Below are 26,839 nucleotides of genomic sequence, written 5' to 3' on the forward strand. Positions count from 1 at the left end.
TCGAGTGTTTCTTGTAAAGGGGTCCTGCAACACTTTTTGAGCATGGTCAGAAAACGCTGCTGTTCGCTAGTAGAGGCTCCCGACAAAACGCGAGCCATACAATATAGCGCAGCACGCGGCCTGAAATTCACAATGAATTATCAAAATCAGCTAAAACTTGCTTTCCTTTCTCTCGACAAATCACGAAATGTGCCCAAAAAAGTCACTCGTATCAAGCCCATCTATCAGCCATTGGCTGATTCAACATGGCGCGCTCGTTCGTTACAGAGATCGCCACGGGTGACCGCTACTTGTCCACGCGTGCGCGCGCGATCACACTGACAAAGCCACGCATTCGAAGAAAAAAAAGTCTTGAAGGTCACGAGGCGCGCGTGACGTTTTTCTGTGGTCCTGCCATTCCTCTCTGCTTAGCTTCCAGCGCTTTCGCCTGGTTGAACGAAGAGAGAATGCATTTGCAGCATGCGACAAAGCTTTGTAACTCCACTCGCTCTGGACGGTTTCTTAAAACTTTTGCGGCGTGAATTTGTGAGAAAAAAACCTTTTCCAGTGAATTCGTTCCGTGGTTACTTGAAAAAGTGTTTCAGGATCCCTTTAACAGTGGATGGTGGAGAACTAATTTATGATAGAGAACAAAATGATGGAGAACAAATTGAGTAAAACGGCCTGCAATTTACTGAGAAAAAATGAACGCAGTAATTATGGAGAACTTCTACTATTGAGCGGAAGGCAGTCTTGAACACACACGTTGCCTGAATATTACTATAATTAAGATATAAAGTTCCCTCCAGATACAGTATGGTGTTATTCACTGGGTAAACACAAATATTCGAATATTACCTGATCATAACTCTTGATGGCCCCACGAAGCACGGGATCGCAGTCTCTGAACCAATATATGATAGATACGCCAGTCAATTCTCCTATGATGAAGTAAACGAGCACGAAGATTGGTCCTGCAAGAGCTATTCTGCAAAAGAAGAAACAGTGCATCTATAAACAATAACTAGGAGCAAGGCGTCAAGAACGTGTGGAAATTCTGCAACACTGAAGATTCGATTGAACCAATCATTGCTTCAGAAGACACGAATTGCGCTGAAGATATTCATTTTGATAAATGCATAAAAAACCTCGAAAACATTGCAGTGTCACGAAGTAATGCGCAAATGGGTGGTTATAAACGCCATTCCGAAACAATGGTTCGTAAGAAATGCGAGACATGTAGTGTACACATGAACGAATTGTAGAGCCCCTACATCTTACCCCATAAGTTCTTTTGGAGCCGACACCTTTGCAATGCTGAGAACGGTGACCTATTAGATCAAAATTAAGACAGTTTTTCTCAAACAATGGGTGTCAACCACGAAGGGAGTGCGGTGTTAGGAATTGTTTTTTTTCTCCACTCTTTTTTTTTGCCTTTCTGTCTATTCACCTTTTCCCTATTTTTTTCTGACCCTTATCTTTATTTTTATTCATGTTTTGGTCTCTATTTTTTTTCGGTCTTTCCCATTCTAATTTTATTCTACATTTTTTTCAATTTCGCAAATTCTCTTTATCACTAGCTTCCTATTTTTTTCTGTTTTATACGTGGTTTGACCTGGGTTACGCCAAATGACGACGGCAGCCCACCATAGCGGTAAAGCTATCACGATGCCATAAATGTTAAGGCACGATTGCGCAATGCAAGGACATACCCTCACTATGCTGTACATGTTGCAGTTACATAGGCACTTGGGGGGCGTTGCCCGCCTTTACCTGATGTACGCTTCTCGAAAACGTTTTCAGGATTAAATAAACATTCTTTCATTACTTCATAACGGTAACTGGGTTATCACGGCACAAAGGCAGCAACACAATTACGAACTGCAACAATGCATTGGTGATGTAGACAAATAATATATAGTGATAGCAGAGTGTGCCGGTATAATAGCGTTGTAGCACACGACGGCACTCCAGCTTTTTTTTATTTGTTGATCATGGTGGCCTCAGCAGGCATTATATTTATTGTTTGCCTGCAATATTTCTGGTATCGGCGAATTCTTCAATACAGAAAGCAGCCAGCAGCAAAAGCAACAAACTTAAAACAGGTTGGGATATGCAGAGATAGCTTCGGTCTTAATGCGCACACAACGTATATATCAAACGTCCAATTTACTACAGCCAAATTCGCCCGTATTAATTGTTGCGCCTATCCAACACTGCTGAATATTGATTTACTAGCGTCATCTAGAGATCAATAGTACCATACTGGTGATTTCGTAGTCTTGATCTGGCATTCATCTGATCACCACTAGAACTACAGCACATGGAAACGGTGGTCTGGATCCCACTGCAATCAGCTCTAATCTAGAAACTTTCCTAAATAGCTCGACTTAGTCGCATAATACTATTGTATACAGTTGTGGCACTTTGCGATTCGTGATCGTTGTTTTGGTGATTTTTTTGTTCATTTATGCTATATGCAAGGGAGTTTAATAGCGACGCCAGGTAGTAGGCAGGCAGCCGGTACGGACAGAAATGCTCGAGCAGTCCAGCGTCTACAGCTCATGCACACACTCGCGCTTCGCACTCAGAGAGAGATGGTCCCACTAGGCAGTGCCTTGCGAATTCCTCACTACATATGTATTTCTTTCCCTGCTGTAATTACTAATGTCTCCCTTACTCAATGCCCACCAATGGTCCTAAAGATATTTTGAATAAGTAAGAATTATATAAACATAGGTAAACGAAATAAAATAGATAAACAAATAAATGCGAAATTGTTCATTGGCAGCCAGCCAGCGTTCGTCATTCTCCAGTGCGCAGGGTTTCTTACAACACGAGAGAAAGAGCAAAGTTTCATCGCATGCCCCCCGTCCCCCATTGGTCTAGTCCAAATGACAAGCTTCACAATGAATGAAAAAAGGTGAAGCAAATTTGTGCTTTTGGCACTGGCCTGCCTTCGGTCACTGGCTTTTTTAAAAGTTAGCATGGTAAAAAAAGAGGTTTTTGGCATGCAACATCTCAGGTCTCCATCATCACCATCATATCGCAAAGACCTGCGTGACCATAACTGATTAAACGTATGAAGCAGGAAACTTAACAGAGGTTTATGTTGCTAGTTGGTACACGCTTACTGAAATACAAAAAGACGCGTCCATCACAGAAGAAAGATTTGGTGCAGTATGTAAATGGCGTCCTGTTCCTGTTCGTATTTTGTTGTTCCTTAATGTTATGCGTCTTTTGTGATTCAGTTGGTATGAAGCAGGATTTGTGCCCTGTTCCTATACGGTCAGGTGTGAACCCTCCACCCCTCCCCTTACCATCACTCTCTAGTGTACGCACCTTTGTGCCGGAGTGAGACGTTCTCTCGCTGAAAAAAAAAAGACGTACTAACACTTTTGCTTGTCGTATTGTCCTGGCAGCCATGAACCTCTGAACCACCATCTGGTCGAATCCAGTTCGAACAAAACCGAACGGCAGTGCTCCTGCAAATCCACTCCACAAGTTTTCGTCATTGGTTATATCAAAAGTCAGCCTGCGCACAAAAACCATTAAAATATTGAGATGACAGAATCTGCAAAAAAAATTTAATGTTCATTGCAGTTGCACAAAGAATGGTTGAAAGTCATATAGTCAACACGGGAGACATGCAAGGCCAAATGAAAACTTTAAGAAATTTAACTGACTAAATTTCTATCAGTCGCTTTTCCAGCCTCTGTATATATCAAATTGCAGCCCGATATTGAATTGTCATTATTCCTATAGTTGTAACAAAGGCAAAAAGATAAGTCAAATGAAAACTAGGAAATTTACCTGACTGACTAAATTTTTATCTGTCGCTCTTCCAGCCTCGGTATATATTGAATTGCGACCCGATATTAAATAGTCAATACTCTTATCGTTGTAACAAAAACAAGAAGACACTTACACTTGTTATTCACAGTATGTATTCAGCAATTTTTAATTGTGCATCGATACCTTTCATGATGTTTTTTTTCTAATGCGCCAGGAATTTTGTGAAAATAAAGCAAATGAACTTAATTTATTTCTTCTTAAGTTGCGCACCTATTATTGAAGGATGTGAGGACACATGTCTAAAATTTTTTTTTATTTTTAGAGCTGCAGAATTTGAAATAGATTTTTCTAGAGTTTATAAGTACCAATGTTCATTTAGCATCTGTTAATACAGAGACACAGAGGGCATACGGTAACGATTCATTGGTTGCACCTGTGAATTTAAAAAAGGTAAGAATACAGCATCGTAATAACACGTAAATTGCTAGCACAGACGTTTATTGCTGAACCCTGAACGAGCTGTTGTGGTAGCAAGAAGTCAATATTTGTCATAAATCTACACAACTCACCGGAACGCCATCTCCGTTACGTTGACATCACTCATGGGGCGGAGTGAGGGAGTCACGGTGTTCGCATCGTAGAGAACTTTGATAATGATGACAATGGGCGAAAAAAACATGACGAAAGCTTGGATGCAGTCAGCCCAAACAACGCCGCGAAGACCTCCCTTTTGCGGAGAGACGTGGAAATATCGTCAGTGCATTCAACTGCGATTGTACGCACGCGCTCAATGAACCTACTATTCAAAAGAACACAGTGTACAGATTACAGTGGCTGCTCTGTGTAGTACTGTGTTGTCGGTAATGATTGTTCACAAAAATTGTGAATTCAGTTACACAGAACCTAATAATATTGATAATAATAAGAAGGAGAAGGAGGAAACGGAGGAGAAAGAGGAGATGGAGATGGAGAAGGAGGAGACGGGGACGGGGATGGAGACGGGGAGGAGGAGACGAAGACGGGGAGGAGGATACGGAGAAGGAAAAGGAGACAAACCCCCACCCAATTATGAGGCAGGCCGTAGCATGCTGCTACAGACATAATTTCGACTTCTTGGTGTTTTTTGATGCGTATCTAAAACTAACTACATGGCATCAACTGCATTTGATGCTCATCGTGAGGCGGCTGCAGTGGCCGGCAAAAAAAAATCTCCAAATAAGTTACGGAGAGGAAAACTGATCACATTATTTAAGTAACTAATCCTGTAATCAAAGGTTGCCTGCAATCATATTAGAACAGAGGATGTCCTAATATGTTTTATGTAGCCAAGCTCATTGGAAACTGCATCACGTAGATGACTACCATACACTCCGACTCATGTACACACTAGAACTCCTCAAACATTAATCTCAAAATGATGTTTGAGGCATTGACCTGACATTATAATTGAACGAGAATGCAAGTTTTTGGTAAGAGCATTGATAAAGCAGTGTTTTCAGCCCTTCTCTAGAGCAATAACAAAGCTCCATTGTTTCAACATTTTTCTTTACTTACAATAGTAATTTTTCAATACAATTAAACAATGTGTTTCCTTCATGCTCAGACTTTACCATGTCTAAGCTACACCACACTAAACGCAAAAGCCGATCATATTTAATGAGTGCTTACCAGTGCGGTGTATATTGTGCCTGCTAGACCGATTCCTATGTTAGAATATACAAGTGGAATTGGAAACACTGAAAAAGAAAACAAAAAATTGAAGTCAGAGGATAAGATGGATGGGCTCATTCTATTCAAAATCATACAATATAATGAGCTTTAACGGTAACAAATAATGAAGCCAAAGAAAGCAAGGGTTTCTCTACACCTGTTAGCGTAAGCGAAGTATTTATGAAATACATACTTTAAGGTTATGTGCTTCATTTGAAGACGACGTGCGTTGGTTTGTTTTCTTATTTTCTTTCAAACTGAGTTTGACCAGAAAAAGTTTTCATTGAACGCATCTGCCAGACATCATTTCGAAAGCACACCAATCTCTGTTACACGTGGATGCTGGATGTCCAACCAGACTACTACTTTTTGCTCAACCAGATGAAATTGTTTTAAAAGTGTTGTATTTCGCTTACAATTTACTCCAGGCTTTTTTTCGAAACCTAAGTGAAATTTTTATATTAATTTCACATCATACAGAAAAGCGTTTCTTTTAGATTATTCTCGCTAACAGAGGTATTGATACTATTAAAACGTTAAAATATTCCGGTAGGTTTGTTTGTTGCTCACAGTAGCATATGCCAGCGCAAACCAGGTGAAAGGATGATGTAACGTAAAAACAAGCGCGATACTTTAACTCGGTAGAACTTTAACATCAAAAAGGTGAAGCTCAGCGCATGTGTATACTTCGTGTCATTACTTCACACGGTCTGCACGGCGCTTTGCTATGCCTGATTACTACAATGCTTGTTCACTTCGGTTGTCTATAGAATTTCATAGCTATAGACTCATTTGAAGGGTGCCGTAACAGTAGGTTTTAGTATTCGAACTGAAGGAATCAGTGTATATTTCAATTGAAGTTAATACCACCTCTATATTTAAGGGTATTTATTACCCATGACTTCGAACCTAAAGAGTAGCTTTGCAGAAATTACGTTACACTGCTTGTATATGTCCCCGAGTAAGCAACAGGACAAGATCCGGCGTCCAACGCTTCAGGGGCGAAGCTCCTTTGTCCGTGGGTCGTTCCTTCCTCCGTGTATAGCATGTAGCCACCTCTAGATTATGACTTGCTCAATAGATGGTGTTCTGAGTATATGTTGTTGAGAATAATATAACAAGATGGCGTTAGTGATTTTCGCACCATATCCGCTGAATGAATAATAAGTGGGGTGAAGCGTCCGTTCGTCCGTGTATCCAACCGTGCGTGCGTCTCGACGGATGGTCGGACAGAGGCATGGACTCGCGAACGGACGGACGGAAACACGCACACACTGACGTATGCACGCGCGGACTCACAAACAGATGGCCGGACGGACAGAAGCACGAACGGACGCATGGACAGACAGACAGACAGACAGACAGACAGACAGACAGACAGACAGACAGACAGACAGACAGACAGACAGACAGACAGACAGACAGACAGACAGACAGACAGACAGACAGACAGACTCATGGACAGACTCATGGAAAGAAGCGCGGACGCATGAAGCGATGAATGGAAGCGCGAACGGATGAATGGACGGGCGGGTGGACGAACGGCTGGGCTCACGGATAGACGCTTCGCCTCACTCATAGTCATTCACTCCGTGGATATGCTGTGATTATTTTGCACAGACGCAAATTGCGATGTAGTCAACTTGTCTATTTAATCCAAAGCTTTAATGGCCCCGTAAATATGTAAATAGCTTTAATGGCCCCGTAAAACGTTTTGCCAGATCACTGTTTGACAAAACCCTAATTTGTAAATATGTGTACGTACTTGTTGATACGGCAATAGCTGAGCTGAAGATCCCAACTGCACCGATGCTTTGCTGTGAAACAATAAAACAAAACGTTTTAGCACCAACATATTTCCATTTCTTCAAATTGCAGATGGTGAGCAGCGAAACTCTTGAAAATCTGATGCTTCTGACTATTTTGGCCTATACCTATGACGTCAGTTTTATTTGGCTCAGTTTTATTTAGTCTTTTGCTGTCCGCCTTTCTCATACTAGTAAGGGCATGCCCAAGGCGTAACGAGCTGGAAAGGTGAGTTGAATCACGAAACCACGATGACGTCTCCGTCAGCTGAAGTCTCGCAACTTGCTTTTGATCTCCTCGAACAAAGCACTAGACATTTTGCTTAATCTCTCCCCAGAGCGTCTGTGATAGCTCTCCATAAGCCTCGTCATCACAGGGGTTCACGTCAACGCCGACGCTTTGCACGCAATCCATGCATACTACGACATCCCGACTACAGCAAAAGTGATAAAGAAAGGTGCTCCCTCTTGTCAAAAATAAGTTATGTTAAAACTGCCTCCTTTGTGGTCAAGTAGTTTCCTCAAAATATAAAACCTGTTCACGACAAAAGAGTGTAGGTGAAAAAACACGGGTACACAATTAGAGATTGAGGCGACACCGATGGCTTGATATTTCTTAGTGCTAGTATTTGTACGCCTACCTTCGTCTGTCATCAATCCATACTGTCTCCGCTTTACGGAGTTCTTGCACACCTAAATGTAAATTCTAAACCTTTAGGTGCATTCATTCTCTGGGCGAACATGCGCAAGCATCAAGCTCTCAGACTTAACAGCTTGAATTTCGTCGGATCGATAGGGGCTTCCGAAGTTTCTCTACTAGCTTTAGTACGCGCAAGCTTTGAGAGAACGAATGGGGGGTGGGGGGTGGTGCAAGCTTCTAATGCAATGCACAGTTTTTCATCACCAGAGCAGCTTAGGCTTTCCGTAGCACCGGGTATTACAAACAGAAATTATGGTTATCACAACCTGCCGGTGCTCGGTTCGCACTCTCATCTATCTACTACTTAGCTTCCACAACACCCGCACCAATTCGTTCAGAGTGTAAAGCAATATCTACAATTAGTCACTCCCCTACTTCCGTAAAAACAAATAACAACACGTAACAACAACTCACGAGACTATAATATAGTATCACTAGTTACAACTACAGCAGCCACTAAAGGTCATATATTACACGTAGTGACGTGGCTTGAGTGACATCAAGTAACATTACGTGACAGCCAGTCATTCTAAATGTTCTTCCCGCCAAAAACCACATAGAGTGTCGCCTAATTCGAATCGTGTAACATTACGTAAGTATCAGTCACGTGACATGTACCCGCCAGAACAAGGTAACAGCTATATGGTTACCTGGTTCACGAGACCAGGTGAACCAGGTAACAGTAAAACATGGAACGTGACTATGAACTCGCCATATGTTCCCTCCACTCGTGCATTGTTTAGGGAAACGATCAAACCTGGAGAAAGAATATTTGAAGCCTTGTCATACCTATTGGTACTAGGACGAATTTCACATTTCGAGTGAAAACTTGGAAGAAGCTTTGTCGAAAGCCAACTTCACTGTTCGTTGCAGGCCGGCGCCACTAGTGTAAGGTATACAGTCATTCTTTTTACACAGGAAATATTATGGGTTTTTCAATGTCGCTTCACATATTTCTTCTCTGTTCGGACATAAACTCAGTTGCGTTGAGTAATTAACATAACTTAAGATAGGAACATTTTGTATCTTACAACATGGCGATCACTCAACACCGAAAGAACGAGAGGCGTCTTCCGTACTTACACTTAGTAGGAAGTAGACTACGCAGGCCGTGATGCCGACCTTGTTGTCGAAGCGCATTCGAAGGTACTGTGATGCCAAGAAAATAAAGCTATATGAGTGTCATATACATAAACATTCATAAATATCTGCGAATTAGAGAAGTATACTCTTCATGAAACCGTTCTCTGATATTTTCGATAGCTTGCATGATACGCCAAATACGCATTATATGGCTTATGCTATGCAGCATAGATGGTCGAATCCAACCGGCATCGAACCCACTACCTTTGGGTCAGCAGCAGCACCCTAGCCACTGATCCACCGAGGTGGACAAAAATGTTTGCTCTTTAGTAATAACATAACAGCACAAAATTTTCAGAAATAATGCACTCTAATGAATATCTCAACCATCAATCTCACCATCATAATGAATACGCCTCATGCAGAACAAAGGCGTCTCTCTTGTTCCGCCAATAAAACTGCTGCTGCATTTGTTGTTGTGGCCAACGTTACTAGAACCAGTTTCTAGTAACGTTGGTTGTGGCGTTACACGCGCATACTTCTTAATATACTCCGGCCACCTCACATATGTCTCTTCTTCGCGAGTTTGCCTTTTCTTCGAATCAAGTCAGTTCCCGAAATAATCAGCGATTTTCTGCATACGCGCTTCGTGTCCAGTTCATACCATTTTCTTCTTGATTTCAACTATGATATCCTTAACACCCGCACGTTCTCTAATCCACTCGGCTATCTTCGGGTATCCTAAGGTTACAATTAACGTCTTCCTATCTATTGCTCGCTGGGTTGTTCTCGATCACATGTTCCATAGATCATTTCAATAATTCCTAGTCTCGGTAAGACTGCTGCTCAAGTAAATGACAGCTAAATAGGAAACCTATGGACTCCATATAGATCCCATTAAAATACAGATGGCATTATTCTAATAGAATCCCGAACGTATCAGCAGGGATTATACTTTCGTTGGATTGCAAAATGCGTTGGACAATCGCGAACCAGCCATAATTGCAAGCAGTCTAAACACGTAGAATACCACGCACTGTTCTTCATGAAGCTATTGAAAAATTGTGTGCATTAAACCACCAAACCATCACTTCTACAGTTTTATCGCGTATTCGTGCGCTCGTTAGGAGTGCGGAGCTCTTTAGGAGCCGGGGCTGTCGCTAGCGCTCGTCGATCGGCTCAACGCAGGCAAAGTTACGCATCAGAACAGTCAAAGGAAGCTTGCGAAATATTACCAGCGAGAAATGAGAAAAATAGAAAGAATAATACCATCATTAGAAATAGAGATAAGATGTCATAACATCGGGGGAAAAAAGAAAACGTTGGCCCCGTATCCGCATATTACACCGCAAATGTAATCGAAAAACGATAGTCTTGCGTCTGGAGAGAGTGAACAAAACGTTTATTGGATGTTCTGCGCAAGAAAATCGGTGAATGGTATTCTGGAGGCGCTGCGTTAGAGTGCCTCGAGCACGCAGCGGAGGCAAACAAGCGCATCAAGTCACGTCACACGTGAGACATGAGCGCTATCTCGCAGTTATCCTTGAAAACGGGGCGCGCGCCGTGCATGCCCGTCTCTGAGGTGATAAGGCGTAGAGCGCAAGGCGACGCGTAGGTGCCACCACCGTGTCGTCTTAGCAAAGCGTTGCAAACACTTGTCGTTTCATGCAAGCGTTACATGGCCAGCGCAGCGTTATAAAGGCTACGATCCTTGAAATTTCTTATGTTTCCGTTTTCTAGAAAAAATACACATACACAACATTGACGTGTTCTTATGGTGCCTGAGAAAAGCGCAATAATTGCTTTTTAATTGATAATGACACAAGTATGAACGCTGAAGCTTGAGCAATATTGGTGGGCGCTACGGATAGGGTCGGCGGTTTGTAGTATCGTTTGGTGACTATGGTGCCGTTTAGGGTACCGTTAAGGGCGGACAAATGGACAGACAGACAGACAGACAGACAGACAGACAGACAGACAGACAGACAGACAGACAGACAGACAGACAGACAGACAGACAGACAGACAGACAGACCAAAGTTTTCGCGCCGAAGGACCCCAAGAAAGACCATAGTCTTTAAAAAATGAATAAAGAAATAAAAAATCAAAAAGAAACAGAGAAGGCTGCTCTTTCCGTACTTCCTTGTGGCTTGGCACCACTAGTCTGAAGGTGCCCTATTTGCTTTGTAATTGACACTTTACACATCCTCCGCAACACATAGCAGCCCGAGGCTATACAGATTGTTCTGCTCCCGTATTTACCTGAAAGACGGAGGCCACTCGCAGGTCGTAGATTAGGGGAACGAATACGAACGACACAATGATAGCAGCCAGAGGGATGCCGACGAGCGCCCAGTCGAGATGGAAGCCGAAGGCATAGTAGTGGCCCACGAAGCTGACCACGCCGACTGCCGTGGCCACAGACGCCAGCACGGACACGGCCAGCGCTGCTGCCGGCAGGGTACGACCACCCAAGAAGGCCTCGAGGACGGCTGACGGGGCTCCTCCATCGCTCGGTGCAGCCTGGCGGCAAGAATTGGCGGCAGAAAATGTCAATTTATGCTTTATTACACTACCCAATAAAATTCCGGAGGGCACGAAAGCGAAAACTTTAAGGCAGCTCGTCTGCGATGTGCCAGTTAACTGAAATTGAAATTATTCGTTTCCTACCTTTTCTAAGCAATGATATAGGGCGATTGCAGAAAAAAATGGCAGCACATCTACGGAGTGAATGATGGAGAGTGGGACGAAGCATTCGTCCGTCCAGTCGTTCTTACTTCGGTTCATCCATGCGTCCGTCTGTGTGACCATCCATGCGTCCATCCGCCAGTCCGTGCGTGCGTCTGTTCGTGCGTCCGTCCCTGCGTTCGTCCATGCATCCGCCACTGCGTCCGTTCATGTGTTCATCCACGCATCTGTCTGTGTGTCCATTCGTCCATCTATTCAACATAGAGTTACTGTATCTGCTAGCTACCTAAAGATAGCATATACAGTATCTCTAATTCAACACTCCAAGTACCACCATCCAGCGGATATTCCAAAGACTAAATGAGAGGTGGCACACGCACACTTATTTACGGCTTGCGCTTCGGGTCTACTTCCCACCTTTAACCACCTCGAGTTAATTCATGGTATATACTAGTTCATTGTATTCACGGCACTGCGGCTCAACGCTCGCTAAACCTTTCTAAAACTAAAGAGGTTACACCCAGCGAGTATAACGTAACAAACCTTTCTTGTCAGATAGTGCTCAATGTACATGCCAATGGCTGCTAATGGGGGTCGCAACGTGCGCATTAACTAAAAACCGAATGCTCCTGTCTCTCATTCCCCTTTAGCAGCCATTGACATGTACGTTAAGCGCTATTTTTTATTGTTCAACAACGCACAGAAGAAATTTCTCACCGGCACCACCTTGTAGGTCAAAATGCTATACTTGTTACATACTACAACGGCTACGAATGACGAACGGGTGCCGCTATAATAAGCTTCGCCCTTTAAAAAGCTGTCCTAGAACAGCTCTTGCAGCTCTGTTTTTTTTTAAGCATGCAAATGTGTCGAAGCTTCCATGGACTATGTTTTTGCAGCTGGTATTCGAAAGAAATATTTTTAGGGGCGAAGCTCCTTATAGCGGCCCCCGTTCGTCCCTCGTAGTCGTAGTAGTAGTTGTAGTGTGTAAACAGTCTTTCGTTTTGACCTGCAAGGTGGTGTCGGTGAGAGATTGCTTCTGTGCGTCGTTGAACAACAAAAAAATTGCAGCGTGCGCGTTAACTAAAAGCCAACTTCTCCTGTCTCTTATTCCCCCTCAGCAGCCATTGGCATGCACATTGAGCACTATCTGACAAAAAAGTGTTGCTACGTTATACTCGCTGGGCGTAACCTCCTTGGTTTTGGAAAGGTTTAGCGAGCGTCGGGCCGCAGTGCCATGAATACAGTGAACTAGTATACACCATGAACTCGATGTGGTTAAAGGTGGGAAGTAGACACGAAGCGCAAGCCGTAAGAAAGTGTGCGTGTGCCACCTCTCGTTTAGTCCTTGGAATTTCGCTGGATGGAGGTGCATATGCGCAATATATGATGAAAAGATGCGAGATGTTGGTACTTGGAGTGTTGAATAGATGGACGAACGGACACACAGACAGATGCATGGACGGACTCACGGATGGCTGCACCGACGGATGGACGCAGGGGCGGATGCAGGGGCGGGTGCACGGACGAACGCAGGTACGGATGGACAGAGGGACGTGCGGATGCACGAACAGACGCACGCACAGACGGGAGAATGGGAGCACGGATGGTCACACACATGGACGGATGGACGGACGGAAGCAAGAACGGATGGACGGACGGATGCTTCGCCCCACTCTACATCATTCACTCTGTGGATATGCTGCCATTTTTATATAATTTTGCGTGATGTGGTTATGGACACTGGTGGTGGCAGTGGTTGTGGCAGTAGAAAACTGCGCTAGACCCAAGTTGTGATCTCATAACAGCTTTCGCTGTAATAAAGTAACAGACTACTTGATGGCCCAGTACTGCTGTTGTGCCAAAATATGTGCAAAATTTGTTTTTGGAGGGGCAATGTGAGCACATACGAACACAGAAACCAGATCAAGGTGACTGGTCGCTTGGAAGTGGTTGAACTTTTGCCATTCTACTAGACCACGTGATAGACAGAAAAGCAGGATAGACACACACATAGTATCTCAAGGAAGGCTATCGTCTCTAAAAGTGGTTAAAGGTTTACTCCCGTACTCCGAAGCGCTGCTCCATTTGAACTTGACTTGCTACCGACTTCAGTGTAGCAAAGACGCTGCAAGCCAGCACAAACGCATAGACGCGTTCAATTGCGCTGCATTGAAGGCGGTTTCAAGTCAAGGAGCGTTTCTGAATACGGGGTTAGAGCACATTGTACTCTGCTATGGCAGAGCATAAAACCTTCCCGGCAGCCTTGCACTTAATCAGGCCGTCTTGACAAAAATTACGCCATGAACGAGATTACGAGGACGCATGGGAGGCCACTGAAATTGTGTAAGTAGAAAATGTGGTTAACAATTTAGAGCACTCAGTACTCTGCTATGGGAGAGCATGAAGCTCTTCCGTGGTTGAAAACAAGAACAGTGACCTAACCTACGTCAGTGCTTTGTTTAGAGAAATTTATTCTCACGAAAAGTGAACATCAATTCCAATCCAACAGAACATCGCGATGGAACACAACGTCCACAGACACACCAAAAATTGTCACAAAAAGATATGTTTACATGTGCACAGTGCATGGTAAACGAAGAACGCACAAATGCAACGTAAATATGTATGTGTTAGGTACTTACACGGTATTCACAAGGTATATATATATACGTGTGAGTGCTAAACGAACATTAACCGACCAAAACCAGGCAGACCTGAAAACAAGCTTTTGTGTTCGTCTGTCGTAGACGAACACAAAAGGGCAGGACCAGTGTCGAAGGAATTCCTCCTCACCAAAAAAGAAGAGTTCCTCCGACAAAAGATGGTATTTCTTTGTACAGTCGCTTCAATATCGGGAAGAGAGCGCGACAGCGATGGCCTGCTGCAACCACCTCACAGTGGTATCGCCAAAGACAGTAGGCACAAGCAACAATGAGAAGACAGGCAAAGTGGACCCTAGAACAATGCCCAGGAGCAACAAAGCGATTTACTCCGAGGCCGCGAAATCCAGCACGCACGGCCCTCCAGAAAACACGAGCAACGACGCATTGTCTAAAAGCATGCTTATTTGTATCCCGTATATGGAGAAGTTAGGGCATGTTGATGGTTGGACCGTTCTTCACCTTTCGAGGTGGTCAAGGGTATAAAGAACACCCCACCCCAGCCGCCACATGAAGTCCCGGAGGTGGCCAGGCAGAAATGGTGCCATCAGCGTGCTCCAAGACACACGACTATAGCGGGTGCGGCGTGCCGGAGGAACTAACGGGAGCAACAAAGCGACTGTTTTGTCAATGATTGGATTGTCTAACACATCCTTAGGACAAGTTGACGGGATATGACGAAAAAATGCGACAGCTGTTTTATGGAACGAAGGAAGTGTTACTGATTGTCGTCCTCAATTAAGCTGAGCATTAGGCATCAAATACCGAAGGTGAGTGCCTAGAAAGTATGCCGGAGTTCGTGCGGCAGAGTCCCCTCCTTGTACGAGGTACAATAGGAAGCGCAGGGCCAGTGGCCAGGAGCGCATTCACACCGAAGGGCAAGCGAAGTCTCCCTGGGAACGCTGTGGTCGTAACACCGCACGAGAATCCAACTCGGAGCCACCGTACCGAAAGAAGGAACACGAAGTGGACTGCAATGATCTCACGATGCGTAAAGGTGGCTGCTCCACGTGAGAAAGGTAACAAATGTGGCCGCCGAACAAAGTATGCGCGAGGTACCTCCGCTCAAGAAGCGGGAAGTCGAAATTCCGTGCGTTCTCAATTTTTCGCTTTACTTCGTCGAGGGCGTTTGACCCAACGGAGTTACAAATGCCGTAGAGGTTGCATAGAATTCCTAAAATGCGAAAAGACGCAGCTGGCTGAAGGAGAGATGCGGAGCTAAGTCTGTCGTTTGGACAGTCGATAAACAGATAGCGGGATTCAGATAACTTTAGCGCGGCACCTAAAATGTCATATGACGAAATGGACATGACAAAACCGGTGTGTTTAGAAAGAGTTGTTAACGATTTAGAGTACGACGTACTCTACTATGGGAGAACATAATGCCGTCCCGTAGGCCTCAAACCAGGCAAGGCGAACTCAACACGCACCGTTGAAGGAGCCGACTTGAAAGCGGCACGCATCACTTAAGCCTCCTCCGAAAGCCTCCGTGCATGACCTGGGTGTATATAGGAGCTTGGCTACCTCTTTCAATTGCTTTGATGGCTACTTTGGAAAAAAAATGGCAAGAGGAAAGAAATTCAGAGTGCATTTGATTCTTTAGGCAATCGACTACAATAGAGAGGACATGCTTGGAGTGCTGTTTCTGTATTCTACGGATTCTTCAACAAGCAAGAAGCTCATATGTTTTTGGGGGGTTGAGAGCTGCCGTATAAGACTGATTACAATGTAATTTTGGAAAAAAACTGTAATTGATTATTCGGTGATAACTTGCGATGAATGAACTCACTTACACACAACGCTAGTTTTGAAAAAAAGTCAATTACATTAGAAATTATAAAAATGAACTTCTATTCGCATAACTGATAGCTAATAACACGTTATGTAGATATCTGGTGGCCATAAGTGGAACGTGAACATACACCTTCACCCTAAAGTCATCGATGGCCAGACAAAATCACTCAAAATTTGACTGAATTATCGCTTTCCGCAGAAACAATCGCTATATTTTTCGGCTGTTGGTTGCGACTTGTTAAGTAATCTTTTTTTTTTTTTTGGAAACTGGCACAAACCGAAGTGATGTAGTGCAGCACCCACGAAAGTTAAGAATAATTTGTGTTCAATTTATACACGACGTGATCTACAGCGTCAAAAAGAAATGAACACGACACGAAAATCGCACTTGAAAAAAAAAAGTTAGAAACGAAATACGGCACCGACGTATCCTTGAAATCGACGTACGGCAAACCGCTAGCATGTGTTAACGCTGGCTTAGCGCTAATGCACAGGAATTAACTTCAGTGTACCGCCAACGTACGCGGAAAATAAGTTACAGTTTATCGTAATCACAGTGATGAGCCTTGCTGCGTGGCTCCTGTTTCCACGTGCTATTTGAACACACTTCACGTTCGTTACGTTATTTGTGGGCAAAAAAACAGCACGCACAACTAACGAGCAAGCCTGATTTGAAGTTTGAACGCGAAGGCATTGTGTTATAGAAAATAATGGTGAACATCATTGTGAATGTGTTAGTCTTTTGCAACACACATTGTGAACTATAGAAGCGTAAAGTTTACGATTATTAGGCCAAAATTCTGCAGATCATATATACAAGAATCAGTAGTGACAGAATTATTTATAGCGCATTTTACAGCAACTATTTCTCACTATATCATAAATAAAGTCATTTTACAGCCTTTTCTTCATAGGCCATATTCAATGATACGCTCAAATCACGCGCAATAATTCTCTTATGGCCGTGAGCCTTCCTAAAAAGTCTAAAAAAAAAACATACTTTTAATTCCTCTAGAAACCTGCGCCTCTCGAGAAGTATCTTTAAGCACTGCCTTCATTAAAGTCACCATTTGTTGAAGATGCTTCACTTAGAAGTCTTATACACAATGTTTAGGCAATATGAACGCATTTTTTACCACTATAGCTTACTATCCGTGGTCTCCTTCTTGTAACTGAAGTGAAGTTTTGACGCAACTAATCTCAAGCGACCGCCTAAAATTATTTGTTATTTTGAACATCCGTTCATAACGAGATTTCACTGCAGTACACAGGAATGGTAAATGTAAGACCTGTCCGAATGAGTACGTTGGTGCGCATACCGTTATTCCCCATGTTGCTTCTCGATTGAAAATGCCTCCACTGTATCTTACGTGCGTATAGTATATCAGTGTTCTCACCTACAAATGCACTCCAGCTGCCGCTGAAAAATCGCACGTACCTGACGACGTGCCCGACCGAAAGAGAAGTAGAGGCCGACGAAGTATCCGATGCCTGTGAGGACACTGAACACGACGATGTCTCCAACGCCGAGGCTGTCCACTGCGGTCTCGTTGCCTCCCGTCGGTTCAGTCATGGCGATTGCTAACTCTGACAAACTGCGGCTAACGCACCTGTGTTAGCGACTGCACTTGACTGGCACGCCCGTTCAGCTTCAAACGGTTTTCAGAAAAATCTCGCAAGAAGTTAGACGGATCTATTCCTAAATAATGAAACGCTATCAAGAAAGTACCAAAGGCCGTTTGAAAATCCTATAGACAAACTGCAGCTTGAGAATCCTCAGCTGGGAAAAAGTGCCCGCGAAAGAGTTGCTATGTAGCCAGATTGCAATTGTCAAATTCCCACAAGGTACTATAAAAAAAGGGTCATAGCCGAACGACTGGTCTCCCGCAATGCTTATATTCTGACTGCGTGGCGCAGACTTGCGTCCCATATGCGAAAACACCGCCTCGATTCATTGCATGTCATCATCACCCAGTACCGTATGGAAATTCGCCAGCTGTCACATCCCGCTCGAGTGAGCGATATAGCGTACAACGCGGCTGTGACACCGCCAAGTCTGCCGGAATACGTCGTCGCCACGCGATCTATTTAGCACAAACGATGAAAAGGGGACCAGGACAATCGTCTCTAGAGTGTGAAAGCCTTGAAGATGTCGGTTATTCCAACAAAAAGCTAATCGCAAAGAAATGATAAAAACACGTCCAATGCACGCTTCAATCTGAGCACGCGTCCGCAACCGACTAAACGTACCACGTCTTCTAAGATTGTCGCCCCGTCCTTTAGTTGCGCCCTCCTCCAATGAATAGAAAGCTGGCACATGGCAGGGGGAAGCGCCGCCTTTTTCCTTGTAGCGCTTCCTTTATTTCTTTTTTGTACGCATTTCAAGTAAGGCCACGTAAAATACCTATCTCTCACTCAATTGTACGATGCGGCACCTGATGCAGGTCGGTTCTGCACTCAAGGTCGCCGTGTGACCGCGCGATGTGCCAACAACCACTTGAACCACCTTTGCGCAGCATGGCTTCGTATATACAGGTTTCCTTTATGTACATGGCGGGAGAGAGAGTTCTAGCGTTCAGGAAGTGGTGAGGCACGCTAATGAAAGTTACATGTTTGCAAGTTTAAAGTGCCGGTTGCGCGGGACGGCCTTGGCCAAAATAAGGTCTTGGTTTTCTGAACGGGCTCGTGTCATAGCCGGCAGGGTAAACTGGTAAACGCAATTTTGCACCTATATGCATATGATCTGCGTCGGTTTTCTTGTAGCAGCCATTACAACTTCGGGCACGCGTGCACACCCACATGTAGAAGCACGCGCTCGCACTTTCGTCAGCAACGACAAAGTATTCTTAACAATGGGGGTAGGTGTTATATTGTTACGTTGGAAGTTGGGGTGCGGAAGGTTATCGAGCAGGAGGCTCGGATGGCCAGACCGAATGGTACAAAGCTGATGATGACAATAACACCTTAAATATGGCTCATGCCCACACAGGAGGATCGGCGAAAAACTGATTACTTGAGTTAGACATTTTCGATATTGAATATTTATGAGGGAAATTATGTACTTTATCCCAAAACAGCGTAATAAGGGCTGTTCTCACGTTCAGACCTGACAGAATAGTCATTATCTTAAATACTAGTGAACGTGCTTTTAAATAATGCATACATTTAAATAATGCATACAATCAATAAACAAAGTAAGAGAGATAACAATTTCTCTTTTCCTGTTAAACTAATGCTGCACTAATAGGACCTAATTAGCCAGTTTTTTTTTTATTTTATTTCCAGGTACTGTTGGCCGATTGGGCCGTTACAGGGGTAGAAAACTGACATAACAACCGTCATGTCATGCGTAAAAAAGAAATGCATAGCCGATACAAAAGGAATACATTACTATACTACGTTCTACGACTTACATGCTACATCGCATACAACACAAAATACACTTCCCAATATTACATCCTACAACGTACATAAGACAAGTTACAGCAAATAGATTCATAGTCAAAAAATGACAGGCACACACACCAAAAACAGCAATCACCGTTACGAAGATTCACTTAGAAAATATTTCGTAACATTGTTTTCAAAACGTTCTGCAGTTTTAGAATCACATATAGCATCGGGTAATACATTCCAGTCTTTTATTGTTCTATGGAAAAAAGAGTATGCATATGTGTTCACACGACATTGACGAACTAGATATTTTCTGGGGTGGTCACTTCCTAGGCTCCGCACTTGACGGGGAATTAGGTACTGCTCTGCATCAAAGTTAAATGTATTTTGGGAAAGCAGAAACAATAATTTAAGTCTGGCTATGCGACGGTGGTCCACGAGGGGCTGTAAATTTAATTCTTGCAGCATCTGTGTTACAGAATCTTTACGAGAATATTTTGAAAGAATAAATCTAGCCGCCCTTCTTTGTACCCGCTCGATGTTTTTAATTAATTCTTTTTGATAAGGGTCCCATATGATGCTTGCATATTCTAGTGTAAACCTTACTATTGTTAAGTACGCTGTTAACTTTACGGGTGCTGACCCGCAGGTCGTGGGTTCAAATCCCGGCTGCGGCGGCTGCATTTCCGATGGAGGCGGAAATGTTGTAGGCCCGTGTGCTCAGATATCGGTGCACGTTAAAGAACCCCAGGTGGTCGAAATTTCCGGAGCCCTTCGCTACGGCGTCTCTCATAATCATATAGTGGTTTTGGGACGTTAAAAAAACACCACATGTTAACTTTACGGGGGCTGGAGCCAGTTTTAGTTTGCGACGTAAGAACCATAGCTTCTTTCCAGCAGTAGAGCAAATATTACTGATATGTTGGGTCCAGTTCAGGTCTTCAGATATTGTTACTCCTAAGTATTTACATCTGTTAACGGTAGCTAACGCAGTGGAACTTAGTTGATACTCGAAATTTTTGACGTGCTTTACTTTGTTTGTAACTCGCAAAACAACCGTTTTTTTCTTTATTTGCATTTTCCATGTTTCGCACCATTTCTCGATAGATGCCAAGGCATCGCTGAGTATTTTTTGATCATTATGGTTGCATATTTCTCGATAAAGTAAACAATCATCGGCGAACAGTCTAACAGTAATATTTGGATTACTGTCGGAACAAATATCGTTAATATAAACGAGAAATAACACCGGTCCGAGTACGGACCCTTGAGGGACTCCAGATGTTACGCGTAAACGATCAGACTTGTAGCCGTTTATGTCCACATACTGCGTCCTACATGTCAGATATGACCTGACCCATTCTACTACATTGTTATTTATGCCAATCTGCTTCAATTTCTTAATTAATTCGTTATGAGGAACCCTATCGAAGGCTTTTGCGAAATCAAGGCATATTGCATCAACCTGTCTTTCATTATCTATTGCTTTTGAAAAGTCTTGGATGGTCTCAAGAAGCTGCGTTATGGTTGATAGCTTTTGTCGGAAGCCGGGTTGGTTATGATGTAGTAGTTTTGTATTTTCTAGGTACTGATATATAGCTTTGGATATAACATGTTCGAGGAGTTTGCAGCAGACGCAGGTTAAGGAGACTGGCCGGTAATTTTCAATATTCTGCTTGTCTCCGGTTTTGTGTACCGGGACCACTTTTGCTACAAGTCGTCTGGGACCCGTTTTTGTTGCAAGGAGGCATTAAATATTATTTCCAAGTATCGGGCAAGCCATTCAGCAAATCTACGCAAGAAAGCGCTTGGAACTCCATCCGGACCAACTGATTTATGTTCTTTAATGTTTAGCAGGAGCGATAGTATTCCTTCATAGCTAATGCGTACTTCTGGCATGTCAGACATATGGGAGAATGATGTTGCTGTAGTTGAAGCACTACATTCGGAATCATTTGAAAAGACAGACTGGAAGAACTTGTTAGGGTAAGACGCAATTTTCGAACAGTCGATTATGATTTCGTCGTCAACAACAATGCTGTATTGGCTTTGAGGGGTTTGTGACAAATGACGCCAAAAATTTTGCGGGGAAGACACCATGAAGTTTGTGTTTCCTCGTAATATTTCTGTTTTCTTGCCTCAGCGTTGTACGCAACTGTGAAGATAAGTTTGATATCTTTTTACGATTTTTTACTTTCCTTTGCCGTCCTACTTTTCACTTCAGACGAACTATCTCTCGCGTTATCCAGAGATTACGCCTATTCTTTCTCTTTTTTCTTAATGGTACGAATGAATTTACACAGTGAAAGATAATGGCTTTGAATCTTGTCCACAAAGAATTGACGTCATCATCAGGGCTCAGACTGTCTAGTTGAAACGATAAGTAGTCAATGATGCTCGTATCAGCTTTATCAAACGTGGGGACATGCGCAATACATTCTTTAACATTTGATGCAGGAACGTCGGCTTTAATTTGTACAAATACTAGTTGATGGTCCGATATGCCATTTTCTACTGCTACCTGATAATCTTCAAACCGTCCATCAAGAAATACTAGATCCAATATAGACTACGCTGTTCCCGTTTTGCTAGTGCCTTCCTGTACCAACTGCGTTAAATCGTTAGCGAAAGCAATGTCAAGCAGCACTTCACAGTCAGCTCGTTCTCGTGACTCTATGGTATGTGAATTCCAATCAACCCCAGGCAAGTTAAAATCACCGGCAATTATTAACCGCTGGTTTCGAGTCTTCTGTTGTTCTACATAGTGCTGAATCGCCTCTAAGTATGCAATCGACGCGTTAGGGGATCTATAGATTGCTCCTATTACGACTAAATTGGTTCCTAATTTTACTTGGCACCAAGCGCTCTCGTGATTAGGGATACCATTCATGGTTACAAATTCAATATTTTCCTTTATTATGATTGCAACTCCTCCTCCTCTATTTTCTCTATCATTACGTATTATCTTAAAACCTGGAGGAAATAACTCGTAATGTTGTATTTCTGGTCGAAGCCACGTTTCGGTAACAATAACCACGTGAGGGTCATAACTAGTGAGCACATGTTCTAAATCGCCGAATTTATTCACGAGACTTCGAGCATTAAGGTTTATAAGTCGAAAATCTGTTTCCTGGATGACGGTATTTCACTGGCCACTATCTCTTGGTGTAGCCTTTGGCGGCGCACCTTTGGTTTTCGGCAACTGCCGAATCCTGACACGGCTATTTTTAGAATAATCCCATACGTAGACGTTGTTATCTAAGTAAGCATGTCTCGGTTCAAGCGCACGCGCGAGCCTTCTTTTTTTTTCTTTCACCGCAGACTTCCAGAGCAGCTTGCGCTTATTCAGTGTCTCTTTTGAATAGTCATTGCTAACCGAAATACCACTCCCTTTTAGTTTTCTGCAGCTATTGAAAACCTTTTCTTTTTCCTTATAATCATAAAGCTTCAATATTACTGGCCGAGGCCTTAAGGGCTGTTCTGCGGATTTGTTGTGATGTGGCTTTCCGACTCTGTGTAACCGCTCTATCGTTTTCACATTAACACCGAGCTTTTTCTTCAATACTTCTACAACTACCTTTTTTTCAAGTTCTTCTGAAGTTTCATTTTCAGTCTCCGGTATACCAAACACCATGAGATTGTTTCGCCGCATTCTGTCTTCTAAAGCAACAAGTTTTTCCTGTTGCTTTTCCAAAGCTGAATTCAACCTCTCAGTTGTGTCTTTTAGTTCAGCAAGACTTGCCGCTTGGTCCTTACAAAGCTGTAAAATGTCTTCCAGGGCCTTAAGTCTGTCGCTAAGGCCGCTTAGGTTGGTCTGAATTGCCTTTTGGCCATCACACAACCCTTGTGCAAGTACTTTTATATCGGGTCCATGGTTCGTCTCAACGCCATTCTTCGTTCAAGTCTCCTTCGTCTTGTTTTGTAAACGTATGCACAAACAGCATCTCTCGGCAGCACAAAGCTGCCGAGAGATGATTTTCCAACGTCTACACTTCTAATCCCTTTTCTCCGTCTGGCACATACACGCAATCTTTCCCTCTTCACAGCCGAAGCGCACCACGCGTTCCATGCATCGTCCTGCCGTCTAAAAACTTTGAGGCGAGCCACATAACCTCGGTCTTAGTGAATCGTCTACCACTAGCTCTCAGTCGTGCTATTTTATAATCGACTGCACTGAGGTACTCAAGGAAGACAAATGGGCTAGTGTAGTGGGCGAGGAGTATTGGGGAGAAGCCGCGCTTGCACATAGGCTTCCACACCAGGACAAGGTCTTCCACTTCATATGTGGCGTGCCGCTGCCTGCTGTAATGGCGGAGCTTTGAGTGGTCTTGTGAGGTTATACTACGCAGGTGGGCCAGACGGTGAGTTTATTCTGCGTGACAGTGTTTTGGCTGAAGAATAATCGTCATAGAACAAAAACATGGAGTCCAGAGTATGACGAGGGGGCCAAACATAAAGAAGAAAGGGATGAGGCCGGTAGTCTCATGTTGAGCAGTGTTGAAGGCATATGTGATGAACGATGTGGCATCATCTCAGTTCTTGTGATTGGACGCCACGTACATGGACAACATATTTACCAGTGTCCGGTTTGTGCCTCCGGTAAGGCCATTCTTCTGTAGATGGTTAGGTGTGGAATGTCGAAGTTACAAGCCACATATACGGTGCAGTTCCTCAACAAAGCCTGCAGTTAACTGACGTCGGCCTCCGGGCAGGGTGTTCGAAAACCGTTTGGGCTGCCTTGAAGGCTTCTATTGTGGTCAAGCAACAAGTGAAGGTGACAGAAATTGTTTTTAAAAATGCTCATGTGTCAAACAGTAATTGATTGATACGTGGGGTTTAACGTCCCAAAACCGCCATATGATTATGAGAGAAGCCGTAGTGGAGTGCTCCGGAAATTTCAACCACCTGGGGTTCTTTAACGTGCACCCAAATCTGAGCACACGGGCCGACAACATTTCCGCCTCCATCAGAAATGCAGCCGCCGCGTGTGTCAAACAGTAAATGCATTCAATTTCTCTTAAAACAAAATTTTATATTTTGCTGCAAGAGATGACCAACGATGTTTTCCTTTATAACTTTGACGCACTATTAGCATTGTAATTGTGTCGACTGAACGACGCTAGGCGAACATCAAAAACGAGCGTTCCACTCCTGTATCTTTGAGCGTTTCACCAGAACGGGAACGGAAAGTTGAGTGCAAAATCGGTCAGCTAAAAGTGCCTGAAGTTCACAAGTATTAGCGTAGCCAGAAGTTCAGGTGCCTAAACTTTGGCTTGGTGGCTGAATCGTGTGACGAACAGATAAAAATTTCTGCGTTGATGTATCCGAATAAAGACTGACGTTTTTAAAAAGAAACGAAATGGCTCAATCTCATGACGCGCGCTCACGAACGGACGTAGTTTCTCCGTAAACGTGACCTTCAGCAAGATCGCTCGTACAGGAGACATAAAGCGCTCAAATCGTGCAACAAGTCCCGGTAAGTGAAATTGTACTTAGCAGGTTCTAAAACGTTTGCGTCGATCGAATCACGAAGCGTCTTTGTTCAAGACAGTTAATGATTATTTGAAGAATGGTTGAAGGACCTGTCTGTATAAATGGTGTGTATAGGCTGAACATAATGCCTGGCGGGAAACTCGATCGTGGCCGTCCAATGCGATGAGCTTGCAAAATAGTGGAGCCATGCAACTTCACAATACTTCTATACATTCTCAACGCTACACAGAGAAGTATCTTCACCCTCTTCTGCTATAGATTTTATTATCCCAGTTATCGTTATTCCCTAATTTTTACATGACACTTAACGTGCGATCCCACTATAAGCAACATCGTAAGCTTGCCGTTGAATACTGTGTGATTTCACCAATCCTTCTCTCAATCCCAATTATACTAAAACTACCTTTTCGAACACAAATGCAATAAATATCTCTCCTACAGACCAGCGTACGCCTATCCCACACCAAAGTGGCTAAGTTCCCGGTGGCATACTATCGCACCCAAACGCCAGTGGCAGCTCTGGGTCTTAAAATGCCAAAAAACGCCTGTTCATACCACTCACACTTAGGAAAAGTCATCTGGGCGACACTTCGCCGTTTTTTGGATGCGAGAACCAATCAGCGCAGGAGGAACACATTTCTCAGCGATGTCTGTGAAGATCACAACACGACGGGAGAATCACGCTGGTGCGGTGTTTCTGGTTTGCACAGATCTCAATCCGCAGCGAAAAGGGTTCAGCTCCACCGACAGTGGACAATTGCAATTAAGAGGGAAGTCTATGGGCCTAGAAATTCTGTACGAGTAAGCACACTTATTGCTGGTATTCAAGCAAGACACAGACATTTCGCTTTGTACAGTAATTGGCGTGCAATACGTCTGTAGTATGTGGCATTAAATTATTACCGCACTCATTCGCAGGCCTTATACCAGTAATAAAAGATATTACCACTCCCGCATGTATGAACACAGTGCGCACGTTTAACAAATGTAACAATCTACTATCGCGAAGCACAGAAACGTGAACGGCGGTATAGGCGGTGCTTTCGGGTGAGCCAAATTATGACATGCTTTCAGTGTACGCAAGCGAATCCGTGCTTTTCGATATGTGGAGTTTAACATCCCAAAACCACCACATGATTATGAGAGACGCCGTAGTGGAGGGCTCCGGAAATTTCGACCGCCTGGGGTTCTTTAACGTGCACCCAAATCTGAGCGCATCGGAAATGCAGCCGCTGCAGCCAGGATTTGATCCCGCGACCTGCGGGCCAGCAGCCGAATACCTTAGCCCCTAGACCTCCGCGGCAAAGCGAATCTGTGCTTTTTGTTGGCTGTCACCATAGCACTATAAAAATCTTGCTCTGGATGGCACATCTGCACCGCCAGTGGGTTCTGAGTGCCAGACATGACTACCAAATGATAAGCACTGTCTGCGCAGGAGAGAATGCTGGAGCAGAATTTTTATCGTTATGGTTACGCCGGCTGAAAGCACAAGCTTAGCCTAGCGGTAGTCAAGGCACGTCGCAGTTCAACCGAGTCGAATGCCGCGATTTTCGCCATGCGCATTTTTTTTTTTTTTTTGCATCGCCGTAGTACGTATTTGAAGTTCCTTCAACAATCTGCAGTGCCTTGCTGTCGACGTTCCGGACTGTCGAGGGAGGTTTCGACATTTCACAAGAAAACAGTACTAATTTCTGGGAGATGAAAATCGCGAAACGTGCTTACAGCCAGGACTCACA

The 26,839-nt window shown here is 43.8% G+C and overlaps 2 protein-coding genes across 4 annotated transcripts in view; one reads left to right on the forward strand and one right to left on the reverse strand.

The window, feature by feature from the left end:
• Nucleotides 1-18,434, reverse strand: part of LOC119164416 (sodium-coupled monocarboxylate transporter 1) — an 84,275-nt gene extending 65,841 nt beyond the window's left edge. The window contains exons 1-8 of the mRNA XM_075871689.1: nt 17,656-18,434; nt 11,335-11,595; nt 9,073-9,138; nt 7,250-7,301; nt 5,443-5,510; nt 4,344-4,501; nt 3,374-3,514; nt 838-967 (exon numbers count right to left, since the gene is read on the reverse strand). Of these exons, the coding sequence (XP_075727804.1) occupies nt 838-967; nt 3,374-3,514; nt 4,344-4,501; nt 5,443-5,510; nt 7,250-7,301; nt 9,073-9,138; nt 11,335-11,595; nt 17,656-17,790 (1,011 nt within the window). The 5' untranslated portion in view covers nt 17,791-18,434. The remainder of the gene's footprint in view (nt 1-837; nt 968-3,373; nt 3,515-4,343; nt 4,502-5,442; nt 5,511-7,249; nt 7,302-9,072; nt 9,139-11,334; nt 11,596-17,655) is intronic.
• Nucleotides 1-26,839, forward strand: part of LOC119164417 (deoxyribonuclease-2-alpha) — a 194,708-nt gene that overhangs the window by 137,882 nt on the left and 29,987 nt on the right. The window lies entirely within an intron of this gene.

This window comes from Rhipicephalus microplus, chromosome 8 (assembly GCF_043290135.1).
Source record: "Rhipicephalus microplus isolate Deutch F79 chromosome 8, USDA_Rmic, whole genome shotgun sequence".
NCBI lineage: Eukaryota > Metazoa > Arthropoda > Arachnida > Ixodida > Ixodidae > Rhipicephalus > Rhipicephalus microplus.